Source organism: Heteronotia binoei, chromosome 20 (genome assembly GCF_032191835.1).
Source record: "Heteronotia binoei isolate CCM8104 ecotype False Entrance Well chromosome 20, APGP_CSIRO_Hbin_v1, whole genome shotgun sequence".
NCBI classification, from domain to species: Eukaryota; Metazoa; Chordata; class Lepidosauria; order Squamata; family Gekkonidae; genus Heteronotia; species Heteronotia binoei.
This window is the reverse complement of record NC_083242.1, coordinates 35,249,722-35,274,791: the sequence shown is the minus strand read 5'-3', so window position 1 is coordinate 35,274,791 and position 25,070 is coordinate 35,249,722. Positions and strand designations below refer to the sequence as shown.

The 25,070-nt window shown below is 47.2% G+C and overlaps 1 protein-coding gene across 1 annotated transcript in view; it reads right to left on the bottom strand.

The window, feature by feature from the left end:
- The window catches only part of EPN2 (epsin 2), a 38,263-nt gene extending 27,607 nt beyond the window's left edge, over window positions 1-10,656 (bottom strand). The window contains exons 1-3 of the mRNA XM_060260779.1: window positions 10,017-10,656; window positions 2,462-2,574; window positions 443-535 (exon numbers count right to left, since the gene is read on the bottom strand). Of these exons, the coding sequence (XP_060116762.1) occupies window positions 443-535; window positions 2,462-2,574; window positions 10,017-10,611 (801 nt within the window). The 5' untranslated portion in view covers window positions 10,612-10,656. The remainder of the gene's footprint in view (window positions 1-442; window positions 536-2,461; window positions 2,575-10,016) is intronic.
- Window positions 10,657-25,070: the final 14,414 nt, after the last annotated feature.

Here is a 25,070-nt window from a genome sequence, read left to right as displayed (position 1 = left end):
ACCTCACAGGGTGTCTGTTGTGGGGGAGGAAGGGAAAGGAGATTGTGAGCCGCTCTGAGACTCTTCAGAGTGGAGGGCGGGATATAAATTCAATATCTTCATCTTCTTCTTTATTCTGCTTTTTTTGGCATTTACACAAACACAGAAGAGATTTTAATGATCTCTTTACGCACACACGCACACGCAGAAACACAGAGAAAAATCAGGACTATCCCAAGAATGCAATTGTTCTGAGCAGGGCTGCTTTTGTTTAGAAAAAGCCCAACAGGAACTCATTTGCCTATCAGGCCACACTCCCTGACATCAAGCCAGTCGGAACTGCATTCCTGTATGTTCCTGCTCAAAAAAAGCCCAGATTCTGAGGCACATCTCTAATGCATTCTCACTTTCGGTGCAAAAAAAAAATGTGATCTCCCCCCACCTACCCCTGACCAGCGCCTACCTCTTTCTTTTTGGGAATTTTCACTGTATCTCTGCGACTTTCTTCCAAAGCCATCTGCAATCTCAGATCGTCACCACGTCGAAGGCGTTCCTCCTGGCAAAATGTCAGGCAACCATTACCACCTGTTACCTACTTCAGACTAAATGGTTGTTCTGTCTTCATGAAGACAGATGAAACTGGGCAAGTTTCACAATAAAGGTGGGGGGCGGAATTCTTTCGAAAGAAAAGACCTTGGTTTAATTTTTGAGAATACTTCAGAAGTCTCAAATTCATTCCCTCCCCGTGGGAGATCCATTACCTAGGTCCAGAAACAAAAGCAGAAGCTTGACAAGGCAGCTGGAAAGGAATTCAAGTTACCCACGGAACCGCAGAATAACTGAGGAATATCAATGATGGAATTCATTCACACTTTGAAACACCAAGACCGGTTCTGCACTAGGGTTTGTTCCGAGTGGAGAGCCCTTTCGATCCCGGCGCTTCTCTCTGTTTTTTGCACAAGTTGCCCGGGAGCTGTGAGTTGGCGCGCCGTTCTCCCACAGCAAGCAGGAACCGCTTGGAAGAGGATTTTGCTTGCTGCGGAAGAACGCTGTGCCAAATCGCAGCTCCGGGGGCAACGTGTGTGGAAGCGGAGAGAAGCCCCAGGAGCAAAAAGGCTCTCCACCTGGAAAAAAGCCTCGTGCAAAATCAGTCCAAAACTTATGTAGAAGCATTTGCGGTGTATCAAGAAATCCTGCTCAGGAAACGCCTTCTGAGCATCTTTTCTCAGCAATGAAAAAAGCTAAGAAATAGCAGGCTGTCATGATCTGTGCAGGACTGGGAGACAAGGCCTAGGAAGGCCTGGGTCTAAAGACCAGTGTGGGAGTAGAAAGCAGACACAGCCTACAATCCCCACCATGCTTGGCACCCGCTGTAACCAGTGTCCAGGGATTGTGTGAGGGGATTGCGACATAAACTTTGTGGGCTGCGGAACTGTGTTCTTTTCTCTCAAAGAGTCAGGCTGGGAGGACAGTCTGTGGGTGAGAGGAGGACTCAGAAGGTGGAGAGAAGGACTCAGAAGACGGAGTGAGTCATAGGCAGTTGGCCTGGGGGAAAGGACTGTGGGTCCTGACAACTAAAAGGCTAGGGGAAGGACAGGTAGCCGCGTTAGGGTTTATTTTCTTTTTTCCTTTATACACTGTTATGTCTATTAAGCACCTCGCCTTGTTTAAATACCCATCCCTGTATTAATAAATCTTTATCTTTTTAATGTTCTCTGCCTGGTCATCACGCTTGTATTTCTCGGCTAAAAGGGGCATTTTTGGTTGGGCTGGGACCATCAATCCAGAGTGGCGGCAGTGTAAAGCAGCAACCCACTGGGCTCATGACACAGGCGGATCTCATTCCTGAAAGACATCAAAGTATGGGGGCCACCACCAAGAAAGCCTGACATAAAACCAGGCCTCCCTCTGCATCGGGGCAAGGCAAATGTACAAACATGAATCAAAATACTTCCCCCACACCCAGTTCCACGGCTTCAACCCTTTGCCCAAGACCTCATTTGCTTGCTGACATCTCCCATTTCAATGCAAGAATCTTCTGCACAGAGTTTTTTCTTTCCTGCCACAGGGAACACAAAATCCACCACCCTCCCAGAGGCAGTGTTTGATTAACTGTAAGCCCGTTGTCCTCTCCTGTAAACTGAGCTTCTTCTTTCAGACAAGCGATTCCATTATTTCTACAGACTGCATTCTCTCTCTCACATGCACACACAAACAGGGAGAGCGAGCTGTTTTGCAAGATGGCTACGGTTCTCATTAAATAAACCGAAAGCGTGAGAACCGCATACTGTCATATCGGGCGATCGTTCCACAACAGAAGCTGGGGAGGTGGCTTCTCACGTGTGCCTGTTACGTAAGCACGGAATTGCTTAACGAGAAGAGAAACCAACGAGCCCCAGATGGTTCCACCTCCCCGCCCACCCTTTGTGGGTGTCTCGACGCAGGCTGCAAAGGGTGAACGGTGGCTTGCAAAGAAACTAACCTGCTCCGCAACCTCTCTGCTCATAGCCAGGGCAAGCTGCAGCTGGAGTTCTTCCTCCCCACTCGTCTGCGGCCGCGCCTGCTCCAGTTCAGAAGACACTCGAGGCGATGTTGCTGTGGACAAACACACACACACACAGAGGCACAATAATGAACATGTGCATTTAACCAGAGCTGGTGGGCTGCCTTTGGCAAACCCACCTTCTCCCTGAGAAGAGCCAGCTGGGTGCAGTGGTTAAGTGCGCGGACTCTTTTCTGGGAGAACCGGGTTTGATTCCCCACTCCTCCACTTGCAGCCTTGGGTCAGCCATAACTCTCGCAGAGCTGTCCTTGGAAGGGCAGCTTCTGTGAGAGCTCTCTCAGCCCCACCCACCTCACAGGGTGTCTGCTGTTGTGGGGGAAGGAGATAAAGGAGATTGTAAGCTGCACTGAGACTCTCATTCAGAGAGAAGAGCAGGGTAGAAATCTGCAGTCTTCTTCTGTTTTAACAGCTCTTCTTCAAAACGAGCTTGTTCTAAGTTACACACCGCTGGACTGAGAAGTTGATGCTTCCTGTTTAATGCAACTGAACACGCACAGCTCCTGGAGATTAGGAGCCCGAACCGCAGCAAAGAAGTTAGTGAGATTCTGATGTGGGAGGAATCTGGAAGTTGATGCAGCAAATTCAGCATGCAGCTGACATTTATTTATTTAATTCACTTATACTCTGCCTTTCTCTCCAAAGGAGAACTGAAGTAGCTTATATCCCTCCCTCCTCTCCTCTGTTTTATCTTCACAACTACCCCGAGATTGGCCACTGCGTGAGACAGGGTGCTGGACTGGATGGAACAATGGTCTGACCCAGCAGGCCTTTACTTACATTCGGTAGCAACTTAAAGACCCAATAAGATTTCCAGAGCATAAACTTTAGAGCAAGGGAGTCAAACTCCTTTGTTATGAGGGCCAGATCTGACATAAATGAGACCTTGTTGGGCCAGGCCATGCATGTCATAAAATGTAATGCCAGGAAGCTGACCTATAAACTTTATACACAGACAAACACAATTAAAGATTTTGTATTTCTCCTTGTGATCAAGGGAACTAGGCAAAAGGAAGCTCTGACTTTTTCCCTCCCTCCCCAGGGGATGAGGAGGGGGCAGAGCCTCAGCCAAAAGAAGGAAAAGAGGCTCTGCTGTATGATTAAGAAAGCCTGGCAAAGCAAGTGCCCCTTCCTCCACAAGGCAGAAGCCTCAGCCATTGGAGAAAATAGAGGCTTTGGTCTGTAGCTCCTGGGTGATTGAGCAAGCCTGGCAAAGCAAGCAGTGAGGCAGAAAGAAGCAAAAGAGAGAGAAGAACGCAGACTTGCTCACAGGCCTGATTAGAACCCTATGGGGCGCCTGATTCAGCCCCTGGGCCACAAGTTTGATACCCCTGCTTTAAAAAGTCAACCCTGGGGATCTTGCTGGTCTTTTAAGGTTACTACTGCATCTAACTTCCACTGCAGATCAATATGAATACCCACGTGAAACAAATCAATAAATGTACTCAAGGCAATTTGCAGTTTTTTTCCTTTTAAAAGGTGACAGGCAACACAATTGCCGCAACTCAGGTTTTCAGCCATGCAGCTTAGTCATGTTTCCTTCTGAATGTCCCCCCCCCCTTCTTCATTTAAATTAACAGCTGTGTTTTATAGAAAAAGACACTTCCTAACGAGAACATGTTTTCATTCGGTTTTATAGGGGGAGGGAATAAAAATCCATCTAACTGTCTGTCGTGTCCCGATCACATTTTGGCATCAGATCTGTGTCACTGAATAAAGCCAGCGTTGCCACTGATCCCCCCCCCCCCCCCTTTAAATTCTTCGATTATAACAGCAGTATCAGCAAAATGCTTTGTTTGCAAGGATCGAGCGTAAAGGGGAATTGCCTTCGTAACACTGACAAACAATGCAACTTTTATCTCACAGCGCATGACAGCTAACTCAGATGTTTATGTAAGATGGTACTGGATAGATCCAATTTTGACCTCCCAAAGCCTTACTTTGTTTCTGTTTTGGAGATATTTTTTTTTTTAATAAAAGATCTGGGATTCACAAACCACATGGGAATCACTGAGGGAGATGTCTACTGTGACTAAAGACCTGTTGCATGGCTTTCACTCCAGCAGAGGGCTCGCTGCAAAGAATCTTTTCTCCCTTTCTCACAATACAAGAACTCGTGGACACTCAATGAAATTGCTGAGCAGTCGGGTTAGAAAGGATAAAATGAAGTACTTCGCCCAGAGTGTGATTAACATGTGGAATTCACTGCCACAGGAGGTGGTGGTGGCTACAAGCATAGCCAGCTTCAAGAGGGGATGGATAAACTTAAGGAGCAGAGGTCCATCAGTGGCTACTAGCCACAGTGTATTGTTGGAACTCTGTCTAGAAAAAATGATACTCTGCATTCTTGGTGCTTGGGAGGGACAACAATGGGAAGGCTTCTAGTATCCTGGCCCCACTGGTGGACCTTCTGATGGCACCTGGGTTTTTTGGCCACTGTGTGACACAGAATGTTGGACTGGATAGGCTATTGGTCTGGTCTAACATGGCTTCTCTTATGTTCTTATAGGGGGGGCACAGTGGGAGGGCTTCTGGTGTCCTGGCCCCACTGGTGGACATCCTGATGGCACCATGGCACCTGTTTTTTTTTTGGCCACTGTGTGACACAGTGTTGGATTGGTCTAACATGGCTTCTCTTATGTTCTTATGTCTGGGGTAGTGATGCTCTGTCTTCTTGGTGCTTGGGAGGGGCAACAGTGGGAGGACTTCTGTTGTCCTGGCCCCACAGGTGGACTTCCTGATGGCACCTGGTGTTTTTGGCCACTGTGTGACACAGAATGTTGGACTGGATAGGCTATTGGTCTGGTCTAACATGGCTTCTCTTATGTTCTTATAGGGGGGGCACAGTAGGAGGGCTTCTGGTGTCCTGGCCCCACTGGTGGACATCCTGATGGCACCATGGCACCTGGTTTTTTTTGGCCACTGTGTGACACAGTGTTGGACTGGTCTAACATGGCTTCTCTTATGTTCTTATGTCTGGGGTAGTGATGCTCTGTCTTCTTGGTGCTTGGGAGGGGCAACAGTGGGAGGACTTCTGTTGTCCTGGCCCCACAGGTGGACTTCCTGATGGCACCTGGTGTTTTTGGCCACTGTGTGACACAGTGTGTTGGACTGGATGGGCCACTGGCCTGATCCAACATGGCTTCTCTTATGTTCTTATGTTCTCTTCATCTAACGTTCTTAGGTTTCCAGTAATCGCTGAAGTGGGATTTCTGCTTTTCCATCTGATCTTTTCTATGAAAAGAGCCAGATTCAAATCCAGCAAGGTTTTCAGGGTATGAACTTTAAAAAGAGGGGAGTTTGACTCTTCAAAGCTCATACCCCAATTTTTTGTTGGTCTCTCAGGTGCTACTGGGCTCATATCTAGCTCTTCTACCGCAGGCCAGCACAGCTACCCTTCCTGAAACTATTTTATTTATAGAACAAAACAGTAAGTTTTCTTAGTTGGTCTTAAAGGTGCACTTATGTACTGTTTTGTTCTATTGCTTCAGACCAACACGGCTGCCCACTGGGATCTATTTTATTTATGTTACAGTCCACCTTTCTCACTTGGACTCAAGGTACATTACATGGGGTGAGTCAAGACAATCGGACAGGATGGGGCATTCAGTAAAACAACAAAACAAAATCAGGGTTGCAGAACCAACCAGAGGCCTAGAAATAGACACTTCCTGAAGCAAAGCCTACGTTTGAACATGACACACTAAATGAATGCAAAATTACATAACAGGATCCGAGTTTCTGCAAGCTCTACGCAGTAGTGTAGACCACAATCCCTAATAATTTGTCAAATCCTCATTTAGTACAATGTGACTCTACTGCCCTGTGTAGAAAAGCCTTATTGAGTAATTGGGAGAGGACGCTCTAAAACATCAAATGTATAAATAAATAATTCAGTTTCGCATGGTTTTCAGACCTCTTCAGGTAGGTGGGGCCACTTTTGAAAGAGAGGATTCTCTGTATTTTGGCTAGGTTCCCGCATTCTGGGGCGCTCCAGTGCCCCACCCTTAGAATAGTTGTGGCTCCCATAAATGCCACACACAGAGGTTGCAGAAACTCTTATTAAGGATACAAGGCAATTAGCTCCTAGAAAGGAGGAGGGAAACAGACATACATTTAAGCTAGTGACTTCTGACGTGGGGCCTGAGGCAAGAATAAGCACGTTATTCTCCACGAAGGACGGCAACCAAAAAATGGCAGCCCTCAGTCCCATGTACATGGCTTCGTCACATTCTGACTTGGCCAGACAATGTGGGCAGAGACAAAATTCACATGACACGACGACATCACAGCACAGCTAATCGTTCCTAAAACTGTCCGGGACGGAGGGGAGATCTCAACACAATATAGCAGTAGCCCCATGCCAAGAACAATGCTGGGTCCTACCTTTAGATGGATGCTGGGATTAAACCAGTACTGGTAGGCATCCTGAAAACTACCCCCCTGGAGACCCCGCGCTAAGGCAATCCTAAGTCAGGTAAGTCTTGGAGAAGGGTTACACCAAGAAGCCAGGCTGGTCTGTGGAAGAGCAGCAAGATTCAAGTCCACTGCCACCTTTAACACCAACAAGACTTCCTGGGTACAAACGTGAGCATTGAAGATCCCTGACTAAGACAGCTTTGCCTCTTGAAATTTTATATCCTGTAACGCTTGCTGGTCTTTTAAGGCACCGCTTGGACGCAAATCTTGCAGAAGGATGATGCCCTCTGCCCAAATAGATGTTGCATGATCACCATCCAGTGGAACACAATACAACAACTGGTGGGCACTCAATGACACCGCTCAGCAGTTGGGTTAGAACGGATAAGAGGAAGCCCTTCTTCACCCAAAGGGTGATTAACATGTGGAATTCACGACCACAGGAGGTGGTGGCAGCTACAAGCATAGCCAGCTTCAAGAGGTGATTGGATCAACATCTGGAGCGGAGGTGGAGCTATTAGTCACATATGGATCAACATATGGAGCTATTAGCCACAAAGTATAGATGGAACTCTGTCTGGGGCAAGTGATGTTCTGTATTCTTGGTGCTGGGAGGGGAAAGGCAACAGTGTGTTGGACTGGATGGGCCACTGGTCTGGTCCAACATGGCTTCTCTTATGTTCTTATGTCTGCGGCAGTGATGCTCTGTATTCTTGGTGCTTGGGAGGGGCAACAGTGAGAGGACTTCTAGTGTCCTGGCCCCACTGGTGGACCTCCTGATGGCACCTATTTTTTTGGCCACTGTGTGACACAGAGTGTTGGACTGGATGGGCCATTGGCCTGATCCAACATGGCTTCTCTTAGGTTATTCTGTGACACAGAGTGTTGGACTGGATGGGCCATTGGCCTGATCGAACATGGCTTCTCTTATGTTCTTATGTGACACAAAGTGTTGAACTGGATGGGCCATTGGCCTGATCCAACATGGCTTCTCTTAGGTTCTTATGTGACACAGAGTGTTGGACTGGATGGGCCATTGGCCTGATCCAACATGGCTTCTCTTAGGTTATTCTGTGACACAGAGTGTTGAACTGGATGGGCCACTGGCCTGATCCAACATGGCTTCTCTTATGTTCTTAACACACAAAAGGGTATCATTACAGGAAGGATGAAAGGAAAACCCAAGTCTAAAACAGCAGGGGTAAAACTGAGATTTTAATTTAGTTCGGATTTTCTTAATCTTTCTTTAACAGAGAAGGACCTTTGACGGCGCATATAAAGGTCCTGGGTTTTGTTTGTCCTTCTCCAATGCACTGTAAGCAGCTCTTAGCCCTCAAAGTATGTGGAAGGTAATTCCTCCCTTTCCAAGCCACCAGCATTCCAGTAGTAACTCTACACTGATCCTATATTCTGGCCTTTGATCATGAATTAGCTTCCGGAAAACAGCAGACAGCAGTTTTCACCCTCAATTAATTTACTGGTATGTGTGAAAATGAAAGCTGAACAGGGAACATAAAGAGGGGAAAAGGCACTTCCAGAAACCAGGGCATTGTTTTTCACTAACTACAAAGCACACACACACACACACAAATACTTCAGAAACCAAGGAGGAGAAATACAGAACACGCACTTTTTAAAAAGGCACCATGATACAAAAGCAATGGATATTAATAACAGATGGGTGTTTCCAGGCAAGAAATAAGAACGATCAGAATGTTATTCGGAGAGTTATCATTCACAGCTGCCTTCTTGGCTCTTTTGCAGCAACTCCTCCTGAACTCTGAATCACCGATAAAGGTTTACGGCAGTTACATGACACCACGCACAGTATTCTAACACCTTTTTCAGTGAACGGGACCTACAGCTTTGGGGTCCCCAATGGAATCACCAGCACTAGGCAGAGAACTCACAAAAAGACGTACTTCTGACGGTTAACTACAGGAGCTGTGTCAGCTTCTTTCAGCTGGAGGTCCATGCTGCAGCCAGGAGGGACTACCCCATATATGCATATGCATGTCAAACTTATGAATGGGTTCTACAGAGTACAGAAAACCCAGCCTGGATGGCCCAGGCTAACTCAATCTTGTGAAAGCTTGGAAGCTAAGCAGGAGAGCCAGTTTGGTGTAGTGGTTAAATATGCGGACTCTTATCTGAGAGATGACCCAAGGCCATGCCAACAGCTGCAAGTGGAGGAGTGGGGAATCAAACCCAGTTCTCCCAGATAAGAGAGCTCTGGCTGACCCAAGCCCATTCCAGCAGCTGCAAGTGGAGGAGGGGGGAATCAAACCCGGTTCTCCCAGATAAGAGAGAGCTATGGCTGACCCAAGGCCATCCCCAGCAGCTGCAAGTGGAGGAGGGGGGAATCAAACCCAGTTCTCCCAGATAAGAGAGCTCTGGCTGACCCAAGGCCATTCCAGCAGGTGCAAGTGGAGGAGTGGGGAGTCAAACCCGGTTCTCCCAGATAAGAGAGCTATGGCTGACCCAAGGCCATTGCAGCAGCTGCAAGTGGAGGAATGGGAAATCAAACCCGGTTCTCCCAGATAAGAGAGCTCTGGCTGACCCAAGGCCATTCCAGCAGCTGCAAGTGGAGGAGTGGGGAATCAAACCCGGTTCTCCCAGATAAGAGAGCTCTGGCTGACCCAGGGCCATTCCAGCAGGTGCAAGTGGAGGAGTGGGGAATCAAATCTGGTTCTCCCAGATAAGAGAGCTATGGCTGACCCAAGGCCATCCCAGCAGCTGCAAGTGGAAGAGGGGAGGAATCAAACCCCGTTTTCCCACATAAGAGTCTGCACACTTAACCACTACACCAAACTGGCTGGAGCGACTGCAGAAGGGGTGTGATCTGCACACTCCATCTGGCTCCTCACGACAACCATCTTGTGAGGATTCTCAACTATATTGTCACAGTGCAGCCCCTGTACGCTCACACCTTACAAAAGGGTCATATTTATGCAACTCGTTCCAAAGATCTTTATTCCTCTGATCCCCACTCATGCCAGAACGCCCACAGTTACGAAGCACCCCCAAAACGCAGCCCGCTCGCCCCAGTTGTACTTACACCCGTGATAAGAAGCCGGCGAGCCTCCGGATTTGCCGTATTCTTGCTCTGAGTAGCTGGTGGACAGGTTAGGCTGGCTGGAACCTCTGCCGAAGGTGATCTGGTTATTCCCAAGCCCTGTGGCCACCTGAGCCATCCGCTCTTTGGTTTTCAGGGCCTGGGCCCTCTCCGCCTTGAGCCGCTCGTCGTCCTTCAGGAGCGAGACCAGCTGCTTGGACTTCTCCCGCACATTGATGCCCTGGTCCTTGCCGTCTCTGTCGATGTACTGAAAATCCTTCAGCGTCTGGATGGCAAAGATGTTCTCTTTGCACTGCTGGGCCACACGCTCCGATCCGGTCTTAATCAAGTAATCCAACAGGGTTAAGGCCTTGTACACGTGCCTCCAGTTTTTGCCATGGTCGTTGAGCCGCTTCCAAATCATGCTCATGATTTCAGAGAAGGCCACCACATTGTAAGTCAGGTCAGCTATTTCGGTCATCAAGGAGCTAGAAGGGCCCCAGGGGTCATTGGAAGTCGCCTCCCGGACTTTTATTTCCGCCTCGGAGTAATTGTTCACAATGTTTTTCATCTGCCGCCTGATGGATGAAGTTGTCATGTTTCCCCTCCTTCTACCCCAAAGCGGAATCCAAGCAAAAAAAAAATAAAACCCCACAGATAAAAACCCTCAGGGAACGGTCACCGTTCTTCCCCCTTTGCAAGTCCCTGGGGCATGAAGACGCTTTACACACGGCCGAGTTGGAGTGAATTCTGCTAAAGTCATTTCCTCTCCTCGGGCAAGGTACAGAAGAAATTGGAAATCCTAACCTAAGGATGGAAAAAAAATTCCAAAATTAGTTACGTTGCTAATTGTTTTGTCGTATTTTTAGTAACCCAAGCAAGTGTCAAAATTCCCGCTCGATTTGCCGCAAGCACTAAATTTTCTTATTGCTGAACTACAGCAAGAAATAAACCTGGGATGAGGTATCCCCTTCTGGACATTTTTGCAAAATTCATCTATATCTGGACCGCAAATAAATGTTAACCAGTTTTAGAACAAATGGTGCATAATAAAGGTGCAGGTGTGAAAGAATGAAAACAAGATACATGAAAATAGCACTCCAACCTCAGAAAGGGGGAAAAAACCCCTTCAAGAGAGTAAGCACACTACAAGGGGGAAAAAACCCCTTCAAGAGAGTAAGCACACTACAAGGGAAAAAAACCCTTCAAGAGAGTAAGCACACTACAAGGGAAAAAAAACCCTTCAAGAGAGTAAGCACACTACAAGGGGAAAAAAACCCTTCAAGAGAGTAAGCACACTACAAGGGAAAAAAACCCTTCAAGAGAGTAAGCACACTACAAGGGGAAAAAAACCCTTCAAGAGAGTAAGCACACTAAAAGGGGAAAAAAACCCTTCAAGAGAGTAAGCACACTACAAGGGAAAAAAACCCTTCAAGAGAGTAAGCACACTACAAGGGAAAAAAAACCCTTCAAGAGAGTAAGCACACTACAAGTTTAAGAAGCAATCCATCCTAGAATGGGCACAGCAACCATACCAAGAACAGCTTGACAAATTCCACTTGCCATGTCACCATGCCACTGAGAAGTCTCTTTGAGCAACCCAGTGTTTGCATCTATGATTACATTGCACCTCTTGATGATTCTGCACCTCTCAATACTTCTCACTGAAAAGTACAAAGTTTATTCATCGTTTTGCATTGGAAAGTTTTGTTTCATGGCCTAAAAAGAAATGTGTGTAAATTTCTTGCCATTTCTTTGCGCCATTCACAGGTCAGAGTGGAATTCATTTCTTAAGCAGTTTCTTTCTATACCGGTTCCAATATTCAACGAAGGGGTTTGGTTTTTTTAAAAACACAATAATGGAATTATGAGAAATCAGGGGACAAAAAGTTTAACGATACAGATTAGCCTTTTGTTCATGGTGAGAAAAACCAGAAGTCTGCCTACACTGGCCTCCACTCCTAGGGTTCTCAAGGCAGGAGACACCCAAAGGACGTTTGCCGCTGCTTGCCTCTGCGTAGAGACAACACTGGTGTTCCTTGCTGGTCTCCCACCCAAATACTAACCAGGGTTGGGCTTAGCTTCCACAAGCAGGCTAGCCTGGGTTATCCAGGCCAGAGCGGGACAAGAAGAGCGGTGGTTTGTCACTGCCTGCCTCTGCAAAGGCTTCCTTTGTGGTCCCCCACCCAAGTTACTAACCAAGGCCAACCCTGTTGAGTTTCCAAAACCTGACTAGCCTGAGCTATTTCGCTTTTTTAAAAAATGATGAGAAACTGTGAAGAGATGAGGTTTTGTGGTAGCAGTAATTGCAAAATATAGCCATTAAATTACAAAACCCTGGAAGGTTTAAAAAGGAACCTGGTTGCTGGATTTCTGGGCTGGCTCCTTGAGCCAGAGAAAATTTCTCAGGTCTGCACAGAGGAATCAGCGAGAATTAGCTCAAAAGAACTCTACAGGCAACTCCAACCCACTCACCATAACCACCCAAGGCCATTTTTTAGAAACGGAAAAGCTCATGCCTTTCTCTCCAGACCAGGTTTGATTCCCCACTCCTCCACTTACAGCTGCTGGAATGGCCTTGGGTCAGCCATAGCTCTCTTATCTGGGAGAACCGGGTTCGATTCCCCACTCCTCCACTTGCAGCTGCTGGAATGGCCTTGGGTCAGCCATAGCTCTCTTATCTGGGAGAACCGGGTTCGATTCCCCACTCCTCCACTTGCAGCTGCTGGAATGGCCTTGGGTCAGCCGTAGCTCTCTTATCTGGGAGAACCGGGTTTGATTCCCCACTCCTCCACTTGCAGCTGCTGGAATGGCCTTGGGTCAGCCAGAGCTCTCTTATCTGGGAGAACCGGGTTTGATTCCCCACTCCTCCACTTACAGCTGCTGGAATGGCCTTGGGTCAGCCATAGCTCTCAAAAGAGTTGTCCCTGAAAGGGCAACTTCTGGGAGAGCTCTCTCAGTCCCACCCGCCTCACAGGGTGTCTGTTGTGGGGGAGGAAGATATAGGAGATCGTGAGCTGCTCTGAGACTCAGATTCAGAGTGGAGGACGGGATATAAATCCAATATCATCTTCTTCTTATGAGGGCTGGATCTGACATAAATGAGACCTTGTTGGGCCAGGCCATTTCGGATTGATTGATTTATATTTCGATTTATATCCCGCCCTTCCCACCGAAGTGGCTCAGGGCGGCTACCTAATCTTGGGTTGGGCCGGGCCACGTTGAGCTGGACCATGTCAAGCCAGGCCAGGTGTGTACCTATTTAAGATTAGGTAGCAGACATATAAACTTTATGAAGGACATAGACAAACACATGTAATATTTTTTTAAGCTTGAAACATTAGCACTCATTGGTCTTAAAGGTGGTCTCTCTGTATTTCTCCCATGGGATCCGGGGGACTGGGCAAAGGAAGCTCTGGCTCTTTCCTTCCTTCCTCGGGGTGAGAGGAGCCTCAACCAATAGAAGGGAGTGAGGCTTGGCTCAGTAGCTCTGCTGTACGATTGAGAGAGCCTGGAAAAACAAGCTCTACCTACCTCTCTTTCTTCCCAAGGGAGGAGCCTCCGCCAATAGAAATAGTAGAGGTCTTGCTCTGCAGCTCCTGTGCAATTCAGCAAGTCTTGCAAAGCAAGCTGTGATGCAGAAGGAAGCAAGAGAGAGGGAGAAGGACAGCCAGTTACTTGGAGGCCTGACAGGAGCCCTCCAGGGGCCTGACTCAGCCCCCAGACAGAATGTTTGACATCCCTGCTCTAGACAAATCGGGCCCTCACTCTCCTCTCGATCTATTATACAGCTTCGTCAAGATGCCACTCGCTAGACAATGGAAAGAATGCAGCATGTTAAATTACTTTCATTAAAAGCGCAGCAACACATTTGTAAGAAATTAACATTTTTAACTGGACCTTAGCGGATTACCAGTTTACTAATGAACCGCTAAGTAAACCTGCAAGCTCAGTAAAAAAAAAACACAGTCCCTGCAGAGCAAACAAAGTTGCAACTGCAAGCAGCAAACAAAATTAAATTCCATGCAACAGCTGTTCGTGCAAGCACCAGAACAAAAACACCCACACAAGCTAACTCAAAAAGGGGCAGGAAGGGGGGAGGGAATCTGCTAACACACTTGCAGTAACCCGCCTGCTTAGCGACAGAACTTCACAATCTTTTCTTGATTATCTCCCCCCCCCCCTTTATTTCTCCAACAGGAGCAGTATTTGCATATCTGCAATTACTGCTTCTGGGATGTTGGCAGTGGCTTTTGTGAAAGAAGCCCTATGGAAAAAAATCTTGCCTTTTCCGAGCTGCTGCTTCGCTGAAACTATGGAAGCCCAGCTGTACCTCAATCCACACTCTGGATGACTCAGATGGTGGGTGGAGTACTAAAATAACTATATATCATCCCCAACCCACAACTCTATCAGGCTACACAGAGTAGGGGGTGCGTAGGAGAGCTACAGTGGTAGAACTTAGCATGCAGAAGGTCCTGGGTTCAATCTCTGACATCTCCAGTTAAAAAGAGGAGAAGAAGATATTAGATTTATACCCCGTCCTTCACTACCCGAAGGAGTCTCAGAGTAGCCACTGTGTGACACAGAGTGTTGGACTGGATGGGCCACTGGCCTAATCCAACATAGCTTCTCTTATGTTCTCTTAATCTCTCTTCCCTTCTCCTTCCCACAACAGACACCCTGCGAGGTAGGTGGGGCTGAGAGAGCTCTCCCAGAACTGCTCTAGAGCAGAACAGCTCTGAGGGAGTTATGACTGACACAAAGTCACTCCAGCAGTTGCATGTGAGGAATTGGGAATCAAACCCAGTTCTCCAAGATAAGAATTCGCACACTTAACCACTACACCAAACTGGGTCAAGCAACTGGTCGAGGTGGCCAAACTTGCTTAGTGTAAGAGCCACAAAGAATAAATATCAGATGTTTGAGAGCCACAAGGCATGAATGTCAGATGTTTGAGAGCTGCAAGACATGAACATCAGATGTAGGTAGGTAGGTGGGGAGGGGAGGGGAGGGGAGGGGAGGGGAGGGGAGGGGAGGGGAGGGGAGGGGAGGGGAGGGGAGGGGAGGGGAGGGAGGGAGGGAGGGAGGGAGGGAGGAAGGAAGGAAGGAAGGAAGGAAGGAAGGAAGGAAGGAAGGAAGGAAGGAAGGAAGGAAGGAAGGAAGGAAGGAAGGAAGGAAGGAAGGAAGGAAGGAAGGAAGGAAGGAAGGAAGGAAGGAAGGAAGGAAGGAAGGAAGGAAGGAAGGAAGGAAGGAAGGAAGGAAAATAATTGATGGGGAGGTAGAAAGAAAGCAACTTTAACTTTCAATGCATTCTCCAAACTGCTGGTTGGTTTGGTTTGGAGAAGTGATTTAGAGAGACAAATGCCTTCTTGAAGCTGGCCAACAGGGCAGTGGGGGCTTTGACAGCCACACAATATGTGTGAAAGAGCCACATGTGGTTCATGAGCCACAGTTTGGCCACCCCTGCAATAGGTGATGGGAAAAGACCTCTCCCTGAGACCCTGGAGAGCTGCTGCCAGTCTGAGTAGATGATAATGAGACTTCGATGGACTGGGGTCTGAATCTGTACAAGGCAGCTTGATGTGTCTATGTGTGTTCACTTGGGGATGTGGGCTTCCCAAGAAAAACTGAACTGAAAAAGTTGAATAAAATGGTTTATATTAATGTCAGCAAAATTTCAGTAACGTTAGCAAAAGAAGGCAAATACACCAACACGTTTCTGTCCATGCTTCATATCCCAGCATGACAGCCCTGACAATTACAGATAAACAAGTTATATTCACCCAAGTGGAAAATTTTCCATGGGAAAAAACATCTGTATGTTATGTGCCATCAAGTATCTTTCAACTTATGGCAACCCTATGAATTCATGACCTCCAAAACATTCTATTGTTAACAGTCTGCCTCAGATCTTGCAAACTGTGGCTTCTTTTTCTGAGTCCATCCATCTCATGTTGGGTCCTCTTCTTTTCCTCCGGAATGTAACATCGGAGAATTTCCCACCCTACATCATTGATTCTACCCTTTCCTCAAGAACTTGGTTTTGACTGGGGGGGGGGGGTCTAGTTGAGCCCAAACTCCTTGTTAAAACACTAGCAAAGCTGGGAGACTTTTTGTGGGTGTGGGTGAGGGAAGCAAAATTCCAGTCATTCCGGTCTCAGAGGTGACACTAACTTAGTTGATATGTGGTGCTAAACATTGTTAAGTCACTTCTGACTTCTGACCCTATGAATTCACATCCTCCAAAACATCCTATCATTAACAGCCTTGGTCAAGTCTTGCAAACTGTGACTTCTTTTCTTAAGTCGACCCATCGCATACTGGGCTCTCCTCTTTCCTTTACTGCATCTGACTTAGCTGATACGACAATGAAAATACTATTTCTGTTACACATCTGGGAGGGACGGTGGCTCAGTGGTAAAGCATCTGCTTGGTAAGCAGAAGGTCCCAGGTTCAATCCCCGGCAACTCCAAAAAAGGGTCCAGGCGAAAAGGTGAGAAAAACCTTAGTTTGAGACCCTGGAGAGCCACTGCCAGTCTGAGTAGACAATACTGACTTTCATGGACCAAGGGTCTGATTCAGTATAAGGCAGCTTCATATGTTCACATGAGATGAGCCTACCTCTTAAATGTTGGGGACGGCTCCTAAGAACCAAAGAAAGAGTGTAAAGGCCATTAGATGGCATGAAACTGCCTTATACTCAATCAGACCCTTGGTCCACCCAAGTCAGTATTGTCTACTCAGACTGGCAGCCGCCCTCCAGGGTCTCAGGCAGAGGTCTTTCCCATCACCTACTGCCAGATCTTTACCTGGAGATACCGGGAACTGAACTTGAGATCTTCTGCATGCCAAGCAGATGCTCTACTACCGAGCCGCAGTCCCCCCCCCCCCCGCCCTTAATAATAATGAGAACATGAAATTAAAAGACCCACAACTGGAAAGCTGCATAACAAATTCCACACCAGGTATTAAAATCTATGCCAGGTATTAAAATCTTAAAATCTGGGATTTTAAGTCAATTAACCTCACTTTGCAATATGCATTTGTGAGGTAAATCATCCCATTCCCCCTTCAAAGGTTAATGTGAATGGTAAATAGGCTCCTTCCATCCTGCAGGTGTTGCTAATTGGTCTCTCTACCTATTCAGCCCTTATCACCTTCAAGACCAGAGTTGGAAATGCAGTGATCAGTTTCTCGTGAGAAGCTGCAGCCCATTTGATGAGAAGGAAGGGGTCAAGGGTGATGAAGTCATTTTCTAGAGGGTTCCAGCAAGAACACGCCCCCATGGGGTGTCATCATGACTTGATGCTGCTTATCCAAAAACTATAATTGAACTAAGAGCCCACAGAAAGCAGGGCAGCTTGTATTATGTTGGACTGAAGGCTTGTACTATGATATGCCTCTAACTGCAATAAACAGCAATGTAGGGAACACATAAGCAATGGCCTTTAACTCTTAAGGTTAAGATTTACCGTATTTTTCGCACCATAAGGCGCTCCGGAGGATAGGACGCACCTTCCTCCTGGGGGGCGATCCGCTGCCTCTGCCTCCGATCCGGCGCTTCCCCCACGCCTGCCTGCCTGGCTCCATCTTCTTCAGGCAAGCGCTGGGATCACTCCACATGGCCCCACCGCAAGCGCTGGCTGCGGAGGGGGCAGCGTGCTTCCTTCTTGCCTGTGTGCCTAGCTTCAGCTGTGATGTTTAAAGCAAGCGCTGGGATCGCTCCCTCTGCCCTCATTTGTTATAGAGGGCTGGATCTGACCTGTTGGGCCAGGCCATGTCAGGCTGGGCTGGGCCATGTCAGGACAGGTGTGTACCTCTTTAAGATTGGGTAGCAAAGATATAAACTTTATGAAGGACACAGATAAACACATTTAATTTTTTTTAAAAAAAAAAAAAGCAATCTGTGTTAACGGAACAGCACGGAACACAAACATACACTCCACTGTAATTTCCTCAAAGGTTAAACGTGAAACTATTAAGAAATGGGGTCAAACTAGATTTGAGAAGTCAGGTGACATTTAAGAGGGCGACAGACCATCCACTCCTGTCAAAATTCAACATTTGATGAGCACAAGGGTACAATCTTATGAAAGGAGGATGACAAACTCGAAAACTGCAGAAGCCTTCCACTTCCAGTTTCATAACTCAGGGGCCGCACCTGGCCATACTAAGGAAAACGGACTTCTCCAAGAGATGAACAGAAGGAAGTATATTCATCATCTACTTCCCGCCCCCCCAGAAGTATTATTAAGTAACACCACAGATCACCATAGCGAGTGCTCAGACTTGGGTGACTGCTATTTAATTTTATTTATTTTAAAAAACATTCTTTCCAATCTTTCCCACAGTACAAACTATGGGGGAAATGCACTGATCTCTAAGGTAGGAATTCCTGACAGAAGAGGTTTTCTGTGTGTTATTTTTGCATCCATTCTGGCTTCATACTGCTTGAGCTTATCCCCCAATTTCCACAAGCATTTTTGTGCCTTTAGTTTTTGCTTCAGGATTGTTGTTTCCTTATTCCCCAGGGGTTTTTTTTCTGGTTCTTCTCAATCCGCTTTTACTCCAGTCTTTTTCTGGAAGCTTATTTCGAGTCAGCTTTTTCCCATCACAGGTAATGTTTCTGTCAGTTTTCTTTGTCCCACTTGCCCGAATGACTGGACAGCCATCGCTGTCAAACCGCAAACCACTCCCTCTCCTACCTACCGAAGACAAGTGGTTGTGTTTTTCCTTTCTTTGCAAAAGCCCTAAAATATCAATGTAATGTTGTAATGGTAGTTTAAGCAGGCTCTCTGAAGTCTCAGCTTTCGTTAAAAAAAATAAGGCAAGTCTCCAGTCCCCACTTCACAGAAAGGTGAGACCATTTCCTTGTAGCTCCACAAGGGAGGGGTCAGATACATACTTAAAAAATTTTTTAAAAGCATGCTCAAAATTCAGAGAATCTCCAGTGACTCCCAGCTTTTTTGGCACCAGGGACCAGTTTTGTGGAAGACAATTTTTCCATGGGCTGGTGGGAGCGGGGGTGCTGGGGGTTTTGCCCCCCCAACCCACACCCATTCCCTGCCCCCATGGGGTCTTTAAATGAGGGGTAGGTGAAGGTGTTCCTTCCTGGGAGCTGGGCAGATAAAAGAGGTGGTGCTTCAGAGCAAGGTCGTGCTGCCTCTTTTGTCCATCCAGGTCACATGCAGAAGGGGCAGTGGGGCTGCTCTGAGGTTGCCTCCCACAGCCGCAGAGTGAGGCTCCACTGCCTCTTTCATCTGCCCGGGTACCGTACTGGGCAGGCAAAAGGGGTGGTGGAGCACCTCTGCTTTGCTCCATGGCCTGGCTGCTAAAAGGTCTACGACCCAGGGGTTGGGGGCCCCTTGCTTAAACTATAGTTACAGTACTATATCAATATTTTAGGGCCTTTTAAAAAACAAAAAACAAGGGGCATGCTGTGACAGCACCCTCCCTTGTAAATCCTAATTATTTAAGGCACGTGTGCGTGTGTGTGTGTGTGTGGAGAGGGGGGGAATAAACTGACTCTGCATCTGTGAAAATGCCCAGAAGAAAAAGAAGACATTGGATTTATATCCCGCCCTCCACTCAGAGCAGCTCACAATCTCCTTTATTTTTCTCCCCCACAGCAGACACCCTGTGAGGTGGTTGGGGCTGAGAGGACTCTCCCAGAAGCTGCCCTTTCCAGGACAACCTCTGCCAGAGCTATGGCTGACCCAAGGCCGTTCCAGCAGCTGCAAGTGGAGGAGTGGGGAATCAAACCCGGTTCTCCCAGATAAGAGAGCTCTGGCTGACCCAAGGCCATTCCAGCAGCTGCAAGTGGAGGGATGGGGAATCAAACCCGGTTCTCCCAGATAGAAGATGAAGAAGATATTGGATTTATATCCCGCCCTCCACTCCGAAGAGTCTCAGAGCGGCTCACAATCTCCTTTACCTTCCTCCCCCACAACAGACACCCTGTGAGGTGGGTGGGGCTGGAGATGGCTCTCACAGCAGCTGCTCTTTCAAGGACAACCACTGCCAGAGCTATGGCTGACCCAAGGCCATGCTAGCAGGTGCAAGTGGAGGAGTGGAGAATCAAACACGGTTCTCCCAGATAGGAGTTCGCGCACTTAACCACTATGGCTGACCCAAGGCCATTCCAGCAGCTGCAAGTGGAGGAGTGGGGAATCAAACCCGGTTCTCCCAGGTAGGAGTCCTCACACTTAACCACTACACCAAACTGGCTCAGAAAGGTCAGACGTGCAGAAGAACCCTGCTCAAACCGATTCCAACGCTTGTGAATGTTGAGTGTGTGGAAAAACTCAATACAAAGTGCGTCCTACACTCAAGAAATGTTATACCAATGCATAATTAGACTTCTCATACACTAGCAGTGGTCAGATTCTTGAAAATAAGAGTGTCCACGGTTTTGAGGTTTTGCCAAGGAGCCTCGGAGTGATAGGCGAAGAAAGCGCTAAAAAATAACTCCTTACAATGTCAGCAGCAAAGGGGAAAGGCAGGAAACAGGATTCAAGAAGAGCCAGAGCATACCTCGTCATTGAGAAGGAATTCCAAACAAACAAACCCACCCCATAACTTTCTTCACTACCCATGAACAGCAAGGAGGAAGTCAAAATGTTGTCAATGAATGGAGCAGCTTTTCAACCTTGGCTACCCTATCCATGTAATCAAGTGACATCGCCAGTTTACATAACAGGAGCTTGTTGACAAAAGCATGGAAACAGAGCAGACAAGACACACGCCCATGCACAAGAACCACCAGTGAGGTCTAGAGCAGACCTTTACTCTCATGGTTTAAGAGGATAAAGCAAAAAAAAAAAAAAAAGTGTATTTCACACCCTTAATACTTGAGGTCATTACAGATGGTACCTGGATGAACAGAACTGCATCATCCACGACTGAGCCTCCAGAGATGAAAATACACTTCAAAGATGTCTACTGACAAAAGTTCTCGTTTGCCATTTTTTAAAAAATAAACAATTTCGTGAATTTTTATACATAAACACAACTGGAAAATGAGAGACTCTTTAGAGAGCCAGTTTGGTGTAGTGGTTAAGTGTGCGGACTCTTATCTGGGAGAACCAGGTTTGATTCCCCACTCTTCCACTTGCACCTGCTGGAATGACCTTGGGTCAGCCATAGCTCTGGCAGAGGTTGTCCTTGAAAGGGCAGCTGCTGTGAGAGCCCTCTCAGCCCACCCACCTCACAGGGTGTCTGTTGTGAGGGGAGAAGATATAGAAGATTGTAAGCCACTCTGAGTCTCTGATTCAGGGAGAAGGGTGGGGTATAAATCTGCAATTCTTCTTCTTCTAGAGCAGGGGTGTCAAACATGTGGCCTGGGGGCCAAATCAGGCCCTTGGGAGAGCTCCTATCAGGCCCCTGAGCAATTGGCTGTACATCTGCTTCCCTCTCCCTCTCTCTTGCTTCCTTCCGCATCACAGCTTGCTTTGCCAGGCTTGCTCAGTTGCACAGGAGCTAAAGCAAAGTCTCTATTTGCCAGGCTCTTTCAATTGCACAGCAGAGCTACTGAGCCAAACCACTCTTCCTTCTATTGGCCAGGCTCCTCCCCCTCCTGGTCCCCTGGGGAAGGAAGGAAAGAGCCAGAGCTGCCCAGTTCCCTGGATCCCTTGGGAGAGATACAAAGAAAGAGCTTTTAAGACCAACAAGTGCTAATGTTTTAAGCATGTTTTATTTTGAGCTTGCTTCGGCGGGGAGGGCGGGATACAAATTAACTATTATTATTATTATTTGAGGTTTGTTTTTTTAAAAACAGAGAGCCCTGTGGCACAAGAGTGTTAAAGCTGCAGGACTGCAGTCCTAAGCTCTGCTCACGACCTGAGTTCGATCCCCGGCGGAAGCTGGGTTTTCAGGTAGCCGGCTCAAGGTTGACTCAGCCTTCCATCCTTCCGAGGTCGGTAAAAAGAGTCCCCAGCTTGCTGGGGGGGAAAAGTGTAGATGACTGGGGGAGGCAATAGCAAACCACCCTGTAAAAAGTTTGCTGTGAAAAAGTTGTGAGAGCAACGTCACCCCAGAGTCGGAAACGACTGGTGCTTGCACAGGGGACCTTTCCTTCCTTTTTTAAAAAAACGTTGTGTTTGCCTGGGTCCTTTATAAAGTTTATATCTCTGCTACCTAATTTTATATAGGTCCACATACAGCCTGGCCAGACATGGCTTGGCCCAACAAGGTCTCATTTATGGCAGATTCGGCCCCCACGACAAATGAGTTTGACCCCCCCCCCCCCGCTTTAAAGGACCCTGGGATGGAAGATCCACAGAGAACTCCTGATGCATTTGCAAGCAATTTTGATGCATAAAGCTGCCTTCTACTGAATAAGACCCTTGGTCCATCAAGGTCACTACTGTCTACTTAAACTGGCAGTGGCTTTCCAGGGTCTTAGGCAGAAAAGGGTATTTCACATCACCTGCTACCTAATCCTTTTACCCTGGGAGATGCTAGGGATTTGAACCTGGGACTTTTGGCACGCTAAGCCAAAGATGATCCGCCACAGAGCCGTGGCCTTTCCACATTGACTCCAGAGTAACTGCTTAAATAAATCAGTCCCTGTATTAACAGAGTTGCCACCAAATGAAAATTCTCTCGGTCATAAGAACATAAGAGAAGCCATGTTGGATCAGGCCAATGGCCCATCCAGTCCAACACTCTGTGTCACACATAAGAACATAAGAGAAGCCATGTTGGATCAGGCCAATGGCCCATCCAGTCCAACACTCTGTGTCACACAGTGGCCAAAAAAAACTCCGTGCCATCAGGAGGTTCACAAGTGGGGCTAGAAGCCCTTCTACTTTGCCCACCACCAAGCACCAAGAATACAGAGCATCACTGCCCCAGACATTTCCAATAAAAAGCTGTGGCTAATAGCCGCTGATGGACCTCTGCTCCATATTTTTATCCAATCCCCTCTTGAAGCTATCTATGTTTGTAGCCGCCACCACCTCCTGTGGCAGTGAATTCCACATGTTAATCGCCCTTTGGGTGAAGAAGTACTTCCTTTTATCGATTCTAACCCGACTGCTCAGCAATTTCTTTGAATGTCCACGAGTTCTTGTATTGTGAGAAAAGGAGAAAAGTCCTTCTTTCTCTACTTTCTCCACTCCATGCATAACCTTCTAAACCTCTATCATGTCACCCCGCAGTCGACGTTTCACCAAGCTAAAGAGCCCCAAGCATTTTAACCTTTCTTCATAGGGCAAGTGTTCCAAACCTTTCATCATTCTAGTTGCTTTTCTGGACTTTTTGCAATGCTATAATTTCCTTTTTGAGGTGCGGTGACCAGAACTGTACACAGTATTCCAAATGAGACCGCACCATCAATTTATACAGATACAGTCCAAATATAAAGGTTTATTGGGGGGGGGGGGAGACAGTGGGAGGGCTTCTAGTGCCCTGGCCCCACTGGTGGACCTCCTGATGGCACCTGGGTTTTTTGGCCACTGTGTAACACAGTGTTGGACTGGATGGGCCACTGGCCTGATCCAACATGGTTTCTCTTATGTTTTTATGTCTGGGATGGTGATGCTCTGTCTTCTTGGTTCTTGGGGATCAACAATGGGAGGGCTTCTAGTGTCCTGGCCTGACTGGTGGACCTCCTGATGGCACTTGAGTTTTTTGGCCACTGTGCGACACAGTGTTGGACTGGATGGGCCACGGGCCTGATCCAAAATGGCTTCTCTTATGTTCTTATTTAAAATAACCTCAATAGATCTAACCGGAGCCATCCAGAACACTTGTGGGTGTGGGGAAAAACATTAAATGAAAACAGGGATCCCCCTTGATCAAAATATGAGTCCCCTCAGGCTGCTGACCACTAACATGAGCTCTCCCACTTCAATCAACGTGTCCACTTCACAAGCTTATTTATTTATTTTATCAAATTTATATCCCGCCCTCCCCTAACGAGCTCACAACAGTTAAAAACAGAGATAAAATTTCAAAACAACAACAACCTTTATTGGCATAGCAGCATAGATGTGCACAATCGGCAAGGGAGAAAACATATAATATTACCCCAACATCTGAAGCATTCCTCTCCTCTTAGAAGCACAGCACAGATATTTAGCCAGTCTCAATAATTTCGGGGTTATGAGAGGACAACAGAGTCTTACCAACATCAGATTGTCCCTCATGATTTCAAAGAAGAGGATCTAAGTACATGGCACGAATATCACAGTAAAATCTACAATGCAGGAGAACGTTCAGTACTTTCTATGTTCCTTGAACCACAACCACAAAACCTGTTGGAATATGGAATATGCTTAAACCTCCCAAAAATTTCAAAACAAGATATACAATAAAAACATTTCCATACATTTTACGGTCATTAAGTCCAAGATGCACATTGATATTCTGATTATTCTGATCATTCTGGTTTCAGTTCTTTCTGTTCTTACAAGTTGACTGTACGTATGCTAAAGTCAGTCCGAAGGGAAATCAACCCTGACTGTTCCCTGGAAAATCAGATGCTGAAGCTGAAGCTCAAATACTTTGGCCACCAAATGAGAAGGAAGCACTCCCTGGAGAAGACCCTAATGCTGAAAGACAGAAGGCAAAAGAAGAATAGGAGGGCAAAAGAGGAGATGGCTGGACATCGGAGAGCCAGTTTGGTGCAGTGGTTAAGTGTGTGGACTCTTATCTGGGAGAAGCAGGTTTTATTTCCCACTCCTCCACTTGCAGCTGCCGGAATGGCCTTGGGTCAGCCATAGCTCTTGCAAGAGTTGTCCTTGAAAAGGCAGCTTCTGGGAGAGCTCTCAGCCCCACCCACCTCACAGGGTGTCTGTTGTGGGGGGAGAAGATATAGGAGATTGTAAGCCGCTCTGATTCAGAGAGAAGGGCGGGGTATAAATCTGCAGTCTTCCTCTACTACTACTACTGATGCAACTAACTCGAATTTGAGCAGACTTTGGAGGATGGTGGAAGACAGGAGAGCCCACGAGGTCACAAAGAGTCAGACTCGACTGTGCAGCTGAACAACAACAAGATCTGAAGATGCACGGATACTGGCACTGAAAGGGATTCATCATGCTTTCTCAT